The following is a 19,464-nucleotide window of genomic DNA, read 5'->3' on the forward strand; positions in this document are numbered from 1 at the left end:
TTACTTTTAAAAGTATAAAAAAAAATAACAACAAACCAAATTAGTATAACTTAAAGGATAAATCAAAATTGTTCTTAAAATACATTAGGTCTAATTTATTAAACCAAAATTGTTAAAAAATTCCTTTTAAGTTATTTCTAGTTTATATGAGATACCAAATCATGAACACCTTGTTTAACATAGTACAAAAGATATAAAAGCTCATAAAGTTTAAAATAAAATAAGTTACTTATGAAAATTGAATGATCTACACTTTCAAAATAAAATATGTAGTTATTGTAAAAGTTAATAAATTGTGATTGGATAACAAAATTGTTTATAGTGTGAATATATCAGTGTCAAGCTCCAGTTAGGTAAAAATTATGATTAAGTAATTTAAATAAAGATGAGCATCCTAATCAAAACAGAATCATTTAAATTTAATAATGAAACAAAAGAATAACAATTTTGTTAGGAAGTAATTTTGAACAAGTATACTTATTGAAATGGATTCGTTTTTGTGGTCGATCCAATGCCAAATTTTCAAGGCAGAAGCCATAATAATTTTGGATAGAGCGACAACCGCCATAACATTTTGACTGAGAGAAGTGATTGAAAGCGTTAGAGACAGAAGAAACGAGAAACACGAGTGAGAAAGAGATTACCACAAAGAAAAAGTAATGAGATAACAGCGAAGCATTATGTTAACGAAAATGTCAACCATGTCCATGTCCTTCCACTCCTCTGCTCTCTGCAAAGGCTCTTCCACCTTCTGCTCCCTCCCACGCGCCGCCGCACCCTTCCGCCTCAGGGCCTTCTCCACCGCCGTCTCCGACAAGCCCTCCGTTTGCACCGCCGACGAACTCCACTACGTCTCCCTCTCCAATTCCGATTGGAAACTCGCTCTCTGGCGCTACAACCCTTCGCCTCTCGTTAGTTTCATTTCCTCGTTCAAATCGCACCAATTTCTGTTCTGTCTCTATAAATTTATTTATTACGTTTTCTTAGAATACATACAATGTTTGTTTCATAGGCACCTCCGAGGAATCATCCTCTGTTGCTCTTGTCGGGAGTGGGGACTAACGCCATTGGATATGACCTTTCCCCTGAGGTATTCAACTTCTTTTTTTCTTGTGATCTTTTTTGTATCCATAGTTTTTTTTTTTTTTTTTTTTTTTTTTTCCAGATCCATCCTTCGTAATTGTGAAATTGTATGCAGAGTTTCGGAATTTGTTGTTGTTGCTTGTATTTTTATCATCGCTGGAATATTATTTGCTTCTTCTGTATACTTGTTATGAAATTCACTGTGGCAATTAGATGATTCAACACGCAAGCAAGTTTCACATGTATCATATTCAAATTCAAATTAACATCATCCCTGAATTGTTGCTATGTGTTGTTTTTGCGCAATGTGATAATTGTATATCGGATATGGTGCAGTGATAAGATTACTATTGACATCCATAGGATAAAATATGCGCAGGATAATACATTTATAGACATGTATAAATTATTCATAAAATATTAGAAGTATATGATAGCAATTCCACAAATCTAAATTAAGAGTTTATTTCTTGAACAATAATAATAGAAATTGAGAGTAAATTAAGATAGAAATTATATATCATTATCATCGTAAATCACTATCTATTGTCTACAAACACAAATAGTACTATCTTGTTCCTTCCTTGAGCATAATTGGTAAAGAAGACAGCCTTCATGTGTAGTTCATCAAGTTACAATGATTCTATTCTTCTTCTTATACATGAATTTATGTCTAGTATTTGGTTGTATAAGATTTTCATAATTTTTTTTTCTAAAAGAAAACCTTGGATACTTCACAAATTCATATTGATAAAGTATCTGAGAGGATTGATATTGGATATATCCGATTTGGACACATGAAGCAAATGCAAGTATTGGTGCTTTATCACTATCTTCTTATTCTTGTTTAAGCAACCACCCATCTTTTATTATTTTTTTTTTGTACCCTAATTTTTTTATTTAGCATTATTAGTATTACATTATAAGCGTGAGAGCAATGTTTACGAACATAGGAACCTGAAGCTTTTGAGGTTTGACACTTATGTACTATTTCAAATTGCAGTTTGATTGCAAAATCTGAATGTCACTTCCCTTAAAGAATGCACCAAAGATACTTCTTTTGATTATATATTATGCTTTCCTCCATATTGTTCTGGTTAAAGTCTCTTTTTTTGTCCCTATTATTCTTGGCAATCAACCTATGTTTGAGTAATTAATGATGCTTTCTGCCTAATTAATGCTGGTTTGTAGTATTTTCTTTTCTGATTTTATGTATCAGCTCCCCACTGACACATGATATGTAATGCAGTCATCATTTGCACGTTACATGTCTGGTGAGGGATTTGAAACTTGGATTCTTGAAGTACGAGGAGCTGGGTTGAGTGTTCAAGGTTCAAATTCCAAAGATATTGAGCAGTCTGCCCTTGCAATGTCTGAGACGATGGAATCTGCTTCAGAAAGTGCAACCAATGGAGCTGTGGTCTCTAACAAAGAATTGAATAACATGTCTTGTGCAGTATCTGAACCTGAGATTTCTGCCCCAAATGGAGTAGAAACTGAGAATGTGGCAGTCAATGGAGACCTTACTAGGTTAGCTACTGTTTGGGATGAATCAAAGTTGGTGGCAAGATTGACTGAGACTTTCATGTTTTTGTCAGAAAGAGTCTCTGGGTTTCTTAGTGAAAGTCAATCGAAGGTCATGTTTTCCAATTTACTAGATCAGATTTCAAAACTTTTGGTGGATTCTCCTTTATATGAACAATTCAATGAGGTGAGGGGAAAGCTTTCAACTCTGTTTGAAACGAAGCAAAACTCTGGTATTACTAGTCAAATAATTGATCTGAATCAAAAACTAGTAAATATTATTGAGGAAGGTCAGCTCTCTGTTTCTCCTCCATTATTTGATCTACAAGCTCGCTTTACTTCTACAATAGAAGATTTTCAAAAGCAACTTGACTTGATAGTGAAGTATGATTGGGACTTCGATCATTACTTGGAAGAAGATGTTCCTGCAGCGGTGAGATGACATCTTATAATGTTGGAAATCTATAAATCAATCACTCTTACTAATTTTATTGGCAGTAATTAACAATTATATCATTAGCAATACCTTTTTTGTTTTTTTTTTTTTTTTACTTTTGTCATTTACTGGAAACTTGCTCTGGCTCAATATCTCTCTTATATGACATTTTGCTTTACTTATGCAGATAGAATACATAATGAAACAAAGCATGCCTAAAGATGGAAAATTGCTTGCAATTGGACACTCCATGGGTGGTATCTTGCTTTACTGTATGCTTTCACGGTATGGTAAGTTTTCACTTTTCAGTGTTTGGTAGTATCAATTGACCATTACCATTTTGCCTTTATTTGATGTTATATTCTTATCTCGTGTAATTATGGTCTAAATCTAAACTATAATGTCCAATCTTTCTTTAGTGGCTCGTTTGGGGGCGGGGAGGGGAGGTATAATATTTGGATTTTGACCAAATATACTGTTAGTCATTAGGTATCTAAGTCAATATTTACTTTGGGAGGAAAATGCTATGCAAAACTTCGTCTATGAAAATCATTAATCTACAGTCTATTTCTGAATCCAACTTGACTATCAACTTGTCTGAAACAGGAGCAACTATAAATCTTGATGAATCACAACATGATCAAACTTAGAACTTTATGAAATTTAATCCTTATATTGATTGGACATATGATATGATCAAATATAATGATATAATTCATTCATTTTTTTTAAAGTCTTTACACGTGAGCAAAGGAATTTACTATTCTTTTTCATAAATGAAAGTGAGATTCAATCTGTATTATATCAACCGGCTGATGGATAATTTCTACATAGAATGATGTTACTCCCAAATCACTTCTTCCCTTCTATTTTTCCATAATACATGCTATTTTGTGTTGTAACTTTTCAACATAGGGGTAGCAACTTCATAAAAAAAAATTGTCAATACATAGTAGCAAATATTACTCGTAATAATAAAAGTGTATATCTTGGACTGTGAGCAGAGCATTGCCTCTTTACATATAGACACGTGTATTTTCATCTGCTTAGACATGTATAAAATTAGTTATTTACTTCATATTTGTATTAATTTATGTAAGGTTTTGAAGGAAAAGAACCCAAATTGGCTGCAGTAGTTACACTGGCATCGTCTCTGGACTACACATCATCCAAATCAACTCTAAAGTTACTCTTACCCCTAGTAAGTGGATGATGGTATAGTTGCTTTTGGTTTCTTCCTGTATAGATTTAGTGATTAACTTGCCATAATATCTGTGAAGGTATTAAATTTAATCACTTGTTGAACAGGCAGATCCAGCACAGGCTCTAAATGTCCCTGTTGTTCCTTTAGGGGCAATGCTGGCAGCAGCTTATCCTCTTTCATCTCGTCCACCATATGTATTATCATGGTTAAATACCCTGATTTCAGCTGAGAACATGATGGATCCGGATTTATTAAAAAGACTTGTTTTGAATAACTTCTGTAAGTATTTCTATCCATTGGAAATCTAAAATTATTCATTTGCATACAACTAAATAGCTTAAGCTTTTAGGAGGGTTGGTTGTAAACATGGTACCAGAGTTGCTTTGAGCAAGTGACTAGGAGTTTGATTCTTGTCCCCATACTTTTGAATTTTGGCACAAAATGAAATGCTTGAGCATTGGCTTTTTTGTGACAGCGTGGGATGTAGTTCTTTTGGAATGCTGGGTAGTACCCTTTAGATAGTAAACTTCCTTTTGGAACCAGTAGTGATAAGCCAATATGGCAATATCTGGGTTGTCATTTGACAACTATGTTGTTAAATTGCAAATTGACTCTTTTTTTTTTTCTTTATTATTGAAATTCAATTCATTCCCAAAGCCCATTTGATATTTTAAAGGATGTAGAGTCAACAGCTTGATCTTTGGATTAATATTATCAATCTATCATGCCAATATTGAATTATTCCTTGGTCATTTGTATTCTCTTAAGAAAGTGTGCAGGAGCAATCCATTCTTCTTATCTGTATTATAAGTGTCAAATCTTGTGGAATACAATACATTCTATTTGGAATTAACAGTTGGATTTCATTTACTTGTTGTTTTGGACTCTTACCAGAACCTCTGTTTGGTGTGCCCTTCTTTTTATACATTATTATTTTACAGAATCTTGAGGGAAGATATTCAGATGGACAAGAATTAATTATATAATTTCATTTAAGCTTGTTAAGATGAATAGGATGATGAAAAGGCAAAATAATTCCTCTGCTCTCACTAGGACCTTGAAAACATAGATAAGATATTAAACTAATAAGGAATGATTTAATGAACAAGAAGTGATATTTGATTGGTTTCATTAAAATTAAGTGGTACAAATATCGTAATCCTGCTGGATGCCTGGATGTACTTTCTAGACATTGTTACTTTTACTACAACAGTACAACCAACGAGTAGGATATTCGGAGTTAGAGCTTTTTTAGTCTGGAATGACACTGGTATAGGCAATGCACATAAAATTTTATTCTTTATTTAAGCAAATTATGTATTGACTAATCAAAATATTAGTATGTGACTTTCGTATGATACAATAACAACTTGTAGGCACCATACCCGCAAAACTTATCTTGCAGCTCACTTCAGCATTTCGAGAACGTGGTTTATGTAACAGAAATGGGACTTTTTCTTACAAGGACCATCTACACAAAAGCAATATCCCTATCTTAGCTATTGCTGGAGACCAGGATCTGATTTGCCCACCTGAAGCTGTGGAAGGTATTCTTTTTTAATCATAGATGGTGATGTTATTTTCCTGTTAATTACGTTGTTTCAAGAAGTGAATAAAAGTTATTTTATGAGCAGAAACCGCTAAGCTAATTCCTGAGCACCTGGTTACGTATAAAGTTTTTGGAGAACCTGGAGGCCCACATTATGCTCATTATGATTTAGTTGGAGGAAGACTGGTATGAACTCGCTCCTTTGGTTGTTGTTGTTAATGTTATTCTAGATTAGAAAATTGTTGTGAAGGAAAGAATAACATGCTCAGTTTTACATTGTATTGGTTATGATGGCATTTTCTCGCAGCTTCCCGTTCTATTCACACCTTTCTTCTCCAGTTCATTTACTCTTACCATTTTTTTCTTTCCTTTTGCTCAAGTATTAATTTATCTTCCATTTTTAATTGGCTTATTGAAGCTTTGCTTGTTTTTTTTCGTATCAAGAATTTGTTTGACATAAATAATTGGTCTATATTTATATATGCCTACTGGCTTCTGCTGCTTTCTTTGTGATGTCTTTCTATGCTTATTTTGAGAACAGGCAGTGGAGCAGGTGTATCCCTGTATAATTGAATTTCTTAGTTGTCACGACAAGTGATGTACTCCATCAATTTTCATCAAATACATTCTTCTTGGATCATGCTTGATAATTACATTCCAAACAGGTGTGAGACTCTTATTGACTTTTGTACATCACGTTAAAGCTTATGCAGCACTCGCCTATGTGATTGTTGATGGTACCGACAAGATTATTTGTTTTGTCATTTTACTAGGTACATTAAACAATGAAGAAAAGGTGAAAGAATTGATCAGACCTTTTGTGCATTAGAGCAAGAGGGTTCCGCTTTTTTTGTTTCCTAACCATAGCAGCAAAAGGTCGAGGATATAGAAATAGGAATGATGAGGAGTCTGTAATTTTTTTTATTATTGCAGTATTGCCTCTTAATTGCTAAAAGTATATGTACATAATTTCTTACCAGATGCAGTTTTTATGTGACTATAATTAACCTGCCAGTTTCTTAAATTTGTTTTACCAACACACGTGTGCTTGATGAAGCTCCTCCGGTCCGAGTTCCAAGACATCTATGATGCCCGGTATTTCAAAATTTGTTACATTCGTTTAGGATATTAAGTGGTCAAATTTCGGTTTGATTTGGTTTTTACACAAGATAATCACCTGAACAAAACATAAAATTAATATGCAATATGCAGTTGAATTTGATTCGATTTAAATTTAATATTAAATCCGATCTAAATTATATTGAGTTTTGGATCGTTTTTTTTTTTTTTTTTATGAATTGAATTTGTTTTTAATTTGGTAACTAATAAGATAAATTGATATAATTGAAAATCTACCAACCACTTGAGTTCTGATTAGCTCTTAAAAAATCATGTGATATTGATGATATATACCATCAAAATTATTTACAACTGAACCCTTGACTGACATATATAGCCAAAATTAAAGGTGTCGAAAAGTAATTACAGTATATTGAAGGTGTGATTTGATTTGGTTCAGTTTGATTTTAATAACAGGTATCTAAAATCAAATCAAATTAAAATAAATGGATTATGTTATTTAGTGGGCTGCATTTCTAGCTAATGTTGTAAGTCTTGTATCTTGAGAGAAGCATAGGTGGCTAGATCAATAGGTCGAGGAGAGCGAGAAGATGATGAACTCTTAAATACACTAACACTATGATTGGTTGTGAAAGAAAAGAAAGTAGAAAGAATAAAACAGAAGAAAAGAAAGAGAGCAGTGAAATTATTTTTTAATTGTTTGGTACGGAAAAAAAATAGAAAGAAAATAAAATTTCTCAGAAGAAAGAAGAAAAATGTATATTTATAAAATGGCACAATACCCTTAGGTAAAAATGGGATGTAATAAAGAAAATAAAAATAAAATATTAAGAATGTATTATTTTAAATTAATATTTTATTATTTTAATATCATTAAATAAATTGTTGTAAAAAATATTATTAAATAAATTAAAAACGTCATGTTTTAAATAATAGTAATCCGAAGTACTTTTATTAACATTATTAAAAAAATTGTTTAACTTTTTAAAATAAATATTTCTTTCATTTTTCAAACTATTTTTAGATTTTTAATTAACTAAAATATATGTATATGTTTATTATAGTAACAACATGAAGATATTTTTGATACGAATGCAAAATAGCGGTTGCAAGTTGCAACTTGCAATATTGCATACATATTCACCATTCTCGGATGTGAAACTACTTTTTTTTTTCAATGCTGCATAAGTGACGGGCAATTTTGTCTTTTTATTTTAAAATAAATTCATATTTTCTCTTTCCATTTCTTCTTATATTGTAGGCCACTCCACTACTAAATATTCTTTGCTTCTCTTTTAGCATAACCAACCAAAGACAAAAATATTTATTTCTCTTCTTACCTTCCCTTTCTTTTCTATTCCGTTGATTTTAATGTGTGCCAAACTCATTGTTCTTCTACACTAGACACCTAGTTGCACTTGGATCTATAGATCTTCGATAACTAGTCAAGAATAAACCAAATAAGTAAACTAGACATCACATTCAACTCAAAATCTTTATGTATTAAGTTTATAAGTTCTTACTTCTAATATGTTCAACTTGTTCAATATCTGATTCTAATATGAAACTTCTTTTTCAAATTATTTGATCTATTTTTTATCAAGTCATCATCCCAGGAATTGTCTAAATCAACCGTTGGTTTTACTTAAAACAATTGCTATAGCGGAAGTCAGTACTCAAGAAGTTGATGTCAAATGTTCTTTTGCTAATAATTAAGCCTGCTGACAAGAGCAAATTTTGAATCAGTGTGCATTTAAAACACTGAGATATCTTTCTTACTTATCAGTATTAAAATGTCAGATACCATATGCCTCCTTTATTATATCTGATCCAGGAATGCTAATATTACCCGGGAGACACATACAGAAACTCTTTTTCTGTAATTCTAATCTATGCGGCTTGTTGAGATCATATTAAATTAACCTATTTTAATTTAGTACCGATATTAAACCCAACATTTGTTTTCTGTACTTGTATATGCCACAAAAAAGAAGAACAAGAAAAGACATTTCCTGCCAAAGCATAGTGGCATGGGATGTTGTGATCTGACCAGATCTTTGTTCCCTTGAAAAATGGTAGACCTGTCATATATGGATAACTCCACAAATATTCAAATGTGAGCTTTATGCATATATCTTCGCGTTGCTTAGATAAGTTCAAGGACTAACTTGTAAAATATTAAAAATCCAAACCCTAAACCCTAATAATCAAGTCAACTTATATACGCTTTTTAAATAAAAACTCACTTCTGTGCATGTTAATGAATCCCTATAATCATGTCATATTGGATTCAAGTGTTTCATTAATCTCTGCAAATGGACATGAATTTTCTTCTGACAGAAAATGCTGATATTTAAAACTATTGCTTATTTGGACATGTATTATGTATTGAAATTATTTTTGCTCATGCTTCTTCATTTACATAATTACATCACTTTTTCGTCTTTTTGACTTCAAAGTATTGCAATGATTGACTTCTTTGCATGACCAGAACACATGTGAATCCCTATGCCAGAATTGGAGTGATGTGTAAAATGATGCACAAAAATGTGTTTTGCAAATATTAGTATCCATTATGCATTTAACCTATGAAGAGAAAAAAGGATTCAAGGTTAATTATGAACCATTATAATTAGATTATTACTACATATATGTTGCTAGAAGATTACCAAAACAAGCCTATCATATATGTTGGTATGACCCAGTTTAATATTCATTAGTATTTTCCATTTGCTGTGTCCTCGGGTTACTATCACCATGAAATATAGTCATAAAAGAGTCTGAGCATTTGTAGCAATGTGAGGAAGCAGAATCCAGAATAACTTCTGTTAGGATCAATTTGGCCATCCTTTGTTCTTGGGATGTTTTGTTTTTACCTTGTGTTCCATGTTGACAGTAACAGAAGATAAGCTTTGAGCATTTAATGATTGATAATGGAGGACGCTTCCTTGTCTTCCATGTGCTCTTTCATGTCTCATTTAGATTCTCAAAATTATCACTATAAATAGGTAAGTCTTACAAATGCAACTCACTACCAACAATACCTACCTTAAGGAATTAAGTCCAGCAGTAGTTTCCAATGGAATCAAACACATCAAGCTTTCTTTTGAACTCTTCAACTTTGCACTCAGTTTTCTATCAAGACAAACAAGATGATGGCATAATTGATCTTGGTCTTAGTCTCGGAACTGTTCATCATGAAGCTTACCATTCTTCTGCCAACCGTATGGGTTCATTCCCTCCTTCATTCTTTTAATTCTGCTTCTCTTCTAGTTTTCCATACCCCATTTAGTCTGATATTTTTTAATTATAAAAAGAGTAAATAGTGTGTGTCATTGCATACATAAAGAATTTTAGCATTGTCTAGGATAATTTTGTTGACTTTTATAATAACTATTTTTAGTATCACGTTTAACATAATTTCTAATTGATTTACAGTGCAGAATATATATTCTATTGAAAAATCATAATTCCATTAGTCAGTAATGTGTAATGATTTTTTGTATGTTGATGATTCAGCTAAGACCGAGTTATATTACTCACATTGTAGAATGAAACGAACTAATAATTAACGTTCAAATTGTAACATCAACTGTATGAATTTATTTAATTTTCCTCCCTCTCACGAGCAGTTGTCATATATGGTCTAATGAAATTATATTTGGATTCAGTGTATGATGGTGACCTTATGGATTGGCCTCACTCTAATCTAAATATCAAGAATTCAAGCACAATGCATTCTAGATCTGTCCCCGAAAATTTTGATGAAGAGATAGAAGGGGTGCAGAGCAATGAAAGATGGGCTTATGTGAAGGTTAACATGGATGGGGTTACCATTGGTAGGAAAATTAGTGTACTTGATCATGGTGGATACTCAAGTCTAGCACTCCAATTAGAAGACATGTTTGGTAATTAAGCAGAGTCAATAATGCATACACTTCCAAGATATTTTTCATAATTTTATTTAACTAGTTACATAACATGTTTCTAACTGACTATTTTACCATTGTAGGAAGCCAATCTGGTTCTGGATTACGATTGTTCCAATCTGAATCAGAGTACTCATTGTTCTACAAGGACAGACAAGATCATTGGAGGCCTGTCGGTGATGTACCATGGAAGTAGGTCCCATTTGACATGCCAACTTTCCTAGGTCATTTTAACAATAATTCTAACTCTTTTTTTTTTTTTTTTTTTTTTTTTGTCGCAGAGAGTTTATAGAATGTGTGAAGAGGTTGAGGATTGCAAGAAAGAATGATGGCATTGTTTCCTGTTCATCTAGATACACCTAAATCTTGCCTTAGTTTATAGTAGAAATTAATCAAAGTTTGTTTTGACGTCCTTCGCTTAAGTTGTTTGGCCTTGATGGATTCAATTAGTGCACATGGTAAAGGAAACGTACCGTACGGGATATGTAATCATTAAAATTTTATACTTGGTGCCTCTGGGGTCCATCGCTGTAGTACCACATTGTTGCGTTAAATTGATACTATATAGTAAAAATACCAATGACTTTCGAACAACTGTTCTCCAAATTTTATGCTACTGGTTTGGAAAATACAGCTGTCTGAAGTTTGCTTTCACTGTGGCAATGACATGTTTTCAACCATTGGCTTAGATCAGACACCACACTTCTTCTTTCATACTCATCTTGAGTGTAATTAGTTTAGGTAACTTAAAAAGATTATTTTACTTTTTTTATTTTTTATTCTCAGCACTTTTTTGTCTGCAAAATAAAAGTTTGTATATCATATAAATGTTTTTCAATCGGTCTAATTAAAAAAAATGGTTTGGATAAATAATTTAATGTTTTTTAATTAAGGATTAGAGTTTGATCTTCTTATTTTTTATAATAAAAAAAATTCCAATTTGTTGTTAAAAGCATTGGTCCAAGAAATAAGGTCACAAATATAAGTATATAACTGTACAAAAGTTTATAGTTTTAATATTTGAGCTTTGGCATTAAATTGTCTGCAAACCATGTGAATATCGAACTGGGAGAAATGCTGTCTCTCTCAAAGTCAAAAAAATCAAAAGAATAATGAGAGTCATAAGCAGTTAAATAGAAATGACAGCCAACAATTTTCGCACCTATTGTTTGGTTTGGTTGGAGTCCATTTTCCCTAAATTCGCGCCACATGCTTCGGCCATTAATTTCAATCCCAAAATCTACAGGTCTAGTCACCAAAATCTTATAAAATATACATGCATCTTAGACTTAATTAGAGATCAACATGATTAATATAATTATAAAATTAATTCAACTCTTTTAATTTATCATTTTTCACCTTAGAATAATCAAAATTAAGAAATTGGAGTTTTTATTGATTTATTGGTCCGGTTATATATAAAGAATAAAGACAAGACTTTCTTTCTTTACAACACTGGCATATTACGATATGTGACAAATTCATTATAGATTCTTGCAATAAAAGAACTATCATTTAAGGGGTAAACAATTTTAATGTGGAATTTTGACTTTGAAACTCATCACTTTTGTCTTTAATTTGTTATTCTTTCGCTTAATCATAAAGATTGTGAAAGAAGGGTACAATATGATAAATACGTACTACAGTCAATCGTATGGTTCATTTAGCCCTATAAAGTCGATAGTTAAAAATCAGTGAAAAATCTATCACCAAAACTAATGTTTTTTCTGAACTAATATAAATACAGACAGGTTCATAAATGAATCAATTTTTTTATCAACGATGAATCACATATAATCAAAACTGATAATAATTAAATATAGATTTTATTTTATAATATATTTAATAACAATAATACAGAATCATAAGAAAAAAGTTTGTTAAATTAATCATCCTGATAAAATAAAATAAAAAAAGCAAATAAGAGTAAAATTTATTAAATAATTATAAATTAGCATAATTATTAAAGATGACCTAATAATAAAAGATTGAGATAGTATATATAATATCCTAAATTCGAACATAGTTGTTATTCTCATAATTTTATAAAGTGAATATTACTAATAAACACTATATATAACTTAAACAGATGATTTATAAATTAATATATTAATAGTTGAAATATGTTTTAAATTTTTGCAAATATTACTCTATCTTGTTTTAATATTTATAAAATATTTTTTCATTTTTAGATTATTAACAATTTCTTAGTGTTCTATTTTAGTCTTTATCATTAATTCTAGTTAGTTTAATATAAAAATTACAAGAATAAAAAATATTAATTAAGATAATTAAAGTAATAAAAAAATTAAATTAAGATAATTAAATTATTTTTACAAGGATAATTTAATTAAGTAATATGTTTATTATTTTATATAAATAAGGTAGTTATATATAATTTGCTTTTATAATTTATTTATTTTTTAATATATTAAAATAGTAATTTTAATTGCATTTAATATTGTTCTTATTTTTAATTTTTTTAATAATTTTACTTTTTAAAAAAAATTGCAATTATTAATTCACTTTAAAGCTTATAATGTAATGGAATTGGTAATTTTCGATGACTAAAACAAAATAATGATATTAAATATATATTTAAGTCGATATTAAGACATTTAACAATGAACTTACATATTAATGCTTGTTAAGGGAGGAGAGCGAAGCAGCGGTAAATGTTTTAGTAACCGAACGGGTCACCGACAATTTTACTTATTTAATAAGTATAGTAATTAAAAAGCAATTAGAGTGGGTCATCTCATCTATACCAATTATTAATTTGCCTAATTCTCACTGCAACCAATATTAACTGACAATAAATAACTTGTTAGTTTAGTTTGATTTCTATTTAAAAACTTTAACTCAACTAACAACATTTACTGAAGTAATAAATATTAAGTTGTAAGTATCTACTTAAAACCTCTTAACTTTTATGTAGGTAGCACATGTAAATGTTCTTCTCATTATCTATTGCGATACTTGTAAACTTGGCTACTATTTAACTTATTGTTTTTAATACTATCTTTTATTATAAAAAAATTATTTTGACTTAGTTATGTGATATTTTTTATAAATAGTTTATCATTTATTAAATATAATTAAATTTATTTTAAAATAATTTAATTTAAATAATTTCTTTTTTATTCATAATTAATTTTTTTGAATGAATATACGATTTTGAAAAAATATTAATAATTATATATCTTCTACACATATCTTTTTATCTACTTTTTCTTATATATTTATTATTTGCTTTTCTTAGTGTCGTTTTTTAACATATTTAACTTAATTGGTTTCGTAAGTTAGTTTATTATTGTCTAAATTGCTATTATATTTAACAACTAATACTATATATCTTACAATTTTTTCTTATTTATCTCTTCCTATTACTTCATAAAAATATAAAATAAAAAAATATTTTTTACAACATAAATAAAAATATCTTACACATATGAAAAAGCATTTAATAAACATGTTTATTATATTTATATTATTTTTTAAAATAAATAATATATATAAATAAATTTATTTTAAAATTAAAAAATATTTTTTTATCATTATATTTTTTTACCTTTATTATATATATATATATATATATATTTGCATAATCACCCTTTTATTTTAAATATAATAAATAAAAATTATATTTATTCTTTATTATTTTTAGTATTATTTAATATTATTATTCTTTTTTATCTCACTAACTTTTTCTCACTTTTAAAGAGAAATTTTTTCAAAAAGATCCACACCAATTTTTTGGCACTTTTCTTCGATTCATCTTTATCAAATAACATTCATTTTTTAATTTTCACACACATATTTTCTCTTTCCTACTATTTTCTTCTACTTTTTCATTTGCAAACGTACCCTTAACAATGCAAAAGGCGAATGATGCGCCAACCCCTTTATGATAGTGATAGTGACTCATAGATAGGGATGGGAAATATAACTTTACACGCGGGTAATATCTGAACCCGTCCTGACTTTGATGAGAAATACCTAATTTGGTCGGGTACGGATATGGATAAAATCTGATATATTAAATAGGGTACGAGTACAGATACGAGTATGTACTTACCCATCCCGTACCCGTACCCGTCCTCGTTCCTATTTTTAATTTAATACTCACTTTCAATTTAATTATATTAAAAAAATTTAATATTTTTTTAATGTGTGATTACTTATTATAATATAAAATAAAAAAATAACCTAATTATAATTATAATATAATTAAAAAATAATTTTAAAATATTATATTTAAAAAAAAATAAAAAAATAAAAAATTTGACGGGTACAGATACAGATACGGGTATACACGATACCCGACAGAAACGGAAATGGAGAGAAAATTACATATCCGATAGATACGAGTATGGGGACGGAGATGAATTTAGCTTGCGAGGACGGAAACGGGTATCATGAAACCTGTACCCGCCCCGTTCAATCCCTCTCATAGAGCTTAAGAATAAAACGTCCAATCAGTTAAGTAATGTTTATAACAGTTATTTCTAGCTAAGTGTCTGAGTGATGCGATGAGATCACGGATTAGGAACCCAATCAAACTCCTTCCACCGTCCTCACCAACACGATGGAATGCAAGACTGAGACATAACAAGAATAAATAAAACCACCGTTCTTTTCACATCAATGTAGTACAGTGAACATTAAAGACTTCCACAGTAAACAGATGACTTAGATTAAATTATATAAACAAACTAATTTCGATCATATGCAAGTTAAATTATATATACAACAAAATTTCAATCCATTCATAGATTTCAAGTTAAAATTATCAAATTAAGGTAGTGTAATGATTAGTCTAACTTATAATTTGATATCTCCTCATTTGTGTGTTAAAATGCTAGGATAAAAGTAATGAGCCCCCATAGCATGTCATGTCATGCAGTACACGATACATGTCATGTCATGCAGTGCACAACACTATAGCTAGTTTAAAATTTGTAATCTCAGATGATCTAAAATGAAGTGCTTATAATATGTTTAACAATTTTGTACTCAATCATTAAATGTGAATTATAAGCAAATGTCAGTTGTTGTCTTTCTTTTTTTTTTTTTTAAATTGATTTGCCTCAACTTAACTTTCTAATTATGATTCAAATTTCAAACACACTATATCAGAAAAGTTTATATTTGCTAAAAACAAATTCAATTTCTCTTCTACTGATCCAATTACAAGGATTCATCAACTTGAAGACATTCATTTAAATGTGACTAAGAGTAAAGGCATAAAAGAGCTTCACAAATGAGCTGGATTCACAGTGCAAGGCCCCATGAAATTTCTCAATCAGAGGAAATGGTCAATCTATCCAAAGCATCAAGAACATGCCTCATTGTAGGTCTCTTTTCAGGGCTGTTATGGACACAAGCCATCGCAATCTTCAAAACCCCAATAATCTCCTCCTCCCTATCTGCATCTTCAGCCAAGTAAGGGTCCAACACCTCTAAGAGTGGCTTCTTTTCCTCAATGCAGAACTGAATCCACTGAACAAGGTCCATTTCTGAGTTACCAACTTGGACAATGGATGATCTTCCTGTAATCATTTCCAACAATATCACACCATATGAATAAACATCCCACTTCTGTGATGGCTTCACCATTTTCAGTGCTTCTGGTGCCTGATAACCGTTTCCCAAAACATTGGCTGTGACTTCAGAGGACATGCTCTTTTGTCTTCCCTGTACTTTCTCTACAGCCACTCGGTTGGATTGCAAGGTTGGGGACCCTCCAGCGATGTTTGCAAGGCGACCAACTCCAAAGTCAGAAATGTGAGGTTCCATGTTATGGCCAAGAAGTATGTTACTTGGCTTGAGGTCTCCATGGACATATTTTTTGGGGCTAAATTCATGCAGATAGACCAGTCCTTTTGCAGTTCCTTTCATGATCTTCAATCTATAGGACCAAGATAGTGGTGTGAATGTGACAATTCCGGCCTTCCCTGAAAGTATAGAATGGAACCAAACAGTCAAATGATCAAAAAATGTGCTAGGATAGGCCAAAAGATCAGAAATGGCCAATAAGTGGGAAAAAAGAAATAAAAAGGTTGTGCTTAACAAAAGTTACCATGAATTGCTGTATCAAGGCTTCCATTGGGTATATAATCATATATGAGAAGCTTCTCGTCAACAGACCAGTAATAGGCTCTTAGAGTTGCAATATTTGGATGTCTTAACTTCCCTATTGCTTCTACTTCTGTTTGGAACTCTTTAAACCTTTGAGAACCTCCCTCCCCCAGTCTTCTCACAGCCAAAGCAAGTCCATCTTCAAGTACCACTTTGTACATAATCCCTATTCCACTCTTACCCAGAACAAAAGCTGAAGCCTTGAGAAGCTCATCCAAATCAAAGGTCACATGGGAATCTAATGGGACAAGATCATATTGCTCAACATTGTTATCAGATAGGGCCTCAGATTCATCTTTCCTGAAGCAGAAGCACTCTTTACTTCCTTTCCTTCCCTTGCTAACACCATTTTCATCCAGATCCTGGTTAAAGCCACATACCCTTGAGTAGCAAAAAGAGAACAGCAAACCTAAAAGACAAATTCCAATTATATCACCCACAACAATGCCAACCACAGCTCCCTTGCTTAACCCTTTGCTTTTCTCACCTCCAATGGAAACATTACCACCCTGAGGTGGGTAGTTATCAGGAATAAATGGAAATGAGGAAGGTGAAGTAGCAGATGGAGTATCAGAACCACATGAGTTCTTCAAAGGAGGACCACATAGACCAGGATTGCCAATGAAAGCAGTTGGTCCTCTATTCATTAAAGCACCATTTTGGGGTATTGGACCACTTAAATTGTTGTAAGTAAGATCAATGTAAACCTTCTCAGGCAGATTACCAAGGCTAGTTGGGATTGAACCACTAAAATGATTATGAGACAAATCAACAGTTCCTTGCAGGCTCGACAGGTTTCCCAAATCACTAGGAATTGACCCATTGAACTGATTGAAAGAAAGGTCTAGTCTTTCCAGAGAAACCAGACCAGTACCAAACCTATCTGACAAAGGGCCAGTGAAATTGTTCTGACTGAGAACAAGGGTTTTGAGCCTCTTGCATTGGACAATTGCAGCAGGCAATGACCCATTGAAGAAATTTTGTGATAAATCAAGAGTTTGAAGGTACCTGAGGTTCTGAATCTCAGTTGGAACCGACCCAGAAAATGAATTACCATAAAGCACCAGACTTTGCAGTCCCTGAGCCTGAAAGAGCTGTGCAGGCAAGTTTCCAAAGAGCTTGTTGCTCCTGAAGTTGACATGGCGGAGCTGGGAGAGAGATCCTAGAGAAGAGGGAAGAGAGCCATAGAGCTTCCTCTTTGGGATGCTAATGGACACAACGGTTTGGTCCTTGCAAGTGATCCCATTCCATGAACAAGGGTTCTCATCAGAAGAGTTCCAGTTACTCATGGAGCCTTGTGGGTCTGTGAGGGACTGTTTTAGTGTCAAAAGCACAGAGCCTTCGGCATTCAGAGAATGCACAACAGGTGCAAGAGAATTGCAGCATAGAAGAAAAAAAAGGAAAACGAAAGGAAGCATTTTTTTTCTGCCCCCAACTAAGTAACCGTTGGAGGAAATCCAGAACACAAGGGAAAGAAGAGGGTCAGTGAAAGTGAGGCAAGGTTGGCGTAGGTGGTTTGAGTTTCGGAAAAGAGAACATAACAGAGAGAAAGAGAAGTGAATGCAGGGTAGGGTGGTGAAAGAGAAAAGCTTGAACAGTATGATGAGAAAGGAAGTGTTGAAGAATGGGAAAGCTAGACCAAAGCCTCGGAGAGAGTTACATTACAATGTTATTGGTGAGAGACAGCGGAGAGAGAGAGAGAGATAACACACTCACCGCATATCGCGATATCTCTTTTCATCAACGTGTAAAACTAAAAGTGACTGAAAAATATGTAATTAATTACAAGCTGTTAAAGTTAACCGGTTCTAACTCAGTTGATTTACTTAATTGAAGGTGTATACGAATTATCGTAATTTTATGAATAGAAAAGGTTAATTTATTAAATTTAAAATATTTGATAAATATAAAATGATAAAAATAAGTAAGGTGGTGTAATCTTTAATGACTTCCAATTTTACAAACTAGATCTCACTTGTCTCAAAAATTAAAATATGTTTGTACATCAAAATGTCATTCTAGATCTTGAGAAAGAAAAAGGTTGAAAGAAGAGAAAAGTGACATAAAATATTTAAAAAAATGTCAAAAACCAAAAACAATTGGTCTATAGTCTATACAAACCCAACTAGTTATGCACTGGTGTTTAAAATTAATTTATTACTAAAAGATAGCATGAGCAGTAAAGAGCGATTCTGATTTTCTTGTTAGGGGGGTCCGCTGCTACCACGTGTCAGTGCACCGCTCAATACATTACGGAGCCATTACAAATTTACGAAAATCCCACGATACGAAACGGATAGGGAGGCGATAAAATGACGGTAAATTGGCATGTGACAGTGAAGCGCGCAAATAACCGCTCCTGTCGCAGGACGCTACGCTACGGGGTGAGTTAGGCTAGTCTCCATTGACTAAACTTTACATTTCACATTTTAATTAATTTTGTTAAATTCTAAATTAAATGGATACCAAATTATCCAACACAATTTCCAGATTGCAGGAGACCTCACATTCATGCAAG

The 19,464-nt window shown here is 31.8% G+C and overlaps 3 protein-coding genes across 4 annotated transcripts; 2 read left to right on the forward strand and 1 right to left on the reverse strand.

Annotated features, from left to right (window-relative positions):
• Positions 1-488: 488 nt before the first annotated feature.
• Positions 489-6,833, forward strand: LOC109790512 (alpha/beta hydrolase family protein). 2 transcript variants are annotated; one of them, XM_020349688.3, is made up of 10 exons: positions 489-911; positions 1,013-1,090; positions 2,333-3,040; positions 3,231-3,333; positions 4,153-4,244; positions 4,352-4,526; positions 5,624-5,794; positions 5,882-5,982; positions 6,338-6,461; positions 6,570-6,833. In XM_020349688.3, the coding sequence occupies exons 1-9, from the start codon at positions 681-683 to the stop codon at positions 6,392-6,394; spliced, it is 1,716 nt and encodes a 571-aa protein (XP_020205277.1). In that variant the 5' UTR covers positions 489-680; the 3' UTR covers positions 6,395-6,461; positions 6,570-6,833. The 2 variants fall into 2 exon arrangements, with proteins under 2 accessions (XP_020205277.1, XP_020205267.1); XM_020349678.3 differs by having other exon boundaries at positions 492-911; positions 4,144-4,244.
• Positions 6,834-8,751: 1,918 nt separating this feature from the next.
• Positions 8,752-11,584, forward strand: LOC109806811 (auxin-responsive protein IAA32). Its single transcript, XM_020369313.3, has 4 exons — positions 8,752-10,100; positions 10,548-10,784; positions 10,889-10,997; positions 11,087-11,584. Exons 1-4 carry the CDS (start codon positions 9,956-9,958, stop codon positions 11,166-11,168), a joined length of 573 nt encoding a protein of 190 aa, XP_020224902.1. The 5' UTR covers positions 8,752-9,955; the 3' UTR covers positions 11,169-11,584.
• A 4,354-nt stretch (positions 11,585-15,938) lies between these two features.
• Positions 15,939-18,631, reverse strand: LOC109793039 (receptor protein kinase-like protein ZAR1). Its single transcript, XM_020352512.3, has 2 exons — positions 16,888-18,631; positions 15,939-16,762 (listed from the first exon to the last, which is right to left on the reverse strand). The coding sequence occupies exons 1-2, from the start codon at positions 18,362-18,364 to the stop codon at positions 16,107-16,109; spliced, it is 2,133 nt and encodes a 710-aa protein (XP_020208101.1). The 5' UTR covers positions 18,365-18,631; the 3' UTR covers positions 15,939-16,106.
• Between the last annotated feature and the right edge of the window lie 833 nt (positions 18,632-19,464).

This window comes from Cajanus cajan, chromosome 7, assembly GCF_000230855.2.
Source record: "Cajanus cajan strain Asha chromosome 7, NIPB_CcT2T_4, whole genome shotgun sequence".
Taxonomy (NCBI): Eukaryota; Viridiplantae; Streptophyta; class Magnoliopsida; order Fabales; family Fabaceae; genus Cajanus; species Cajanus cajan.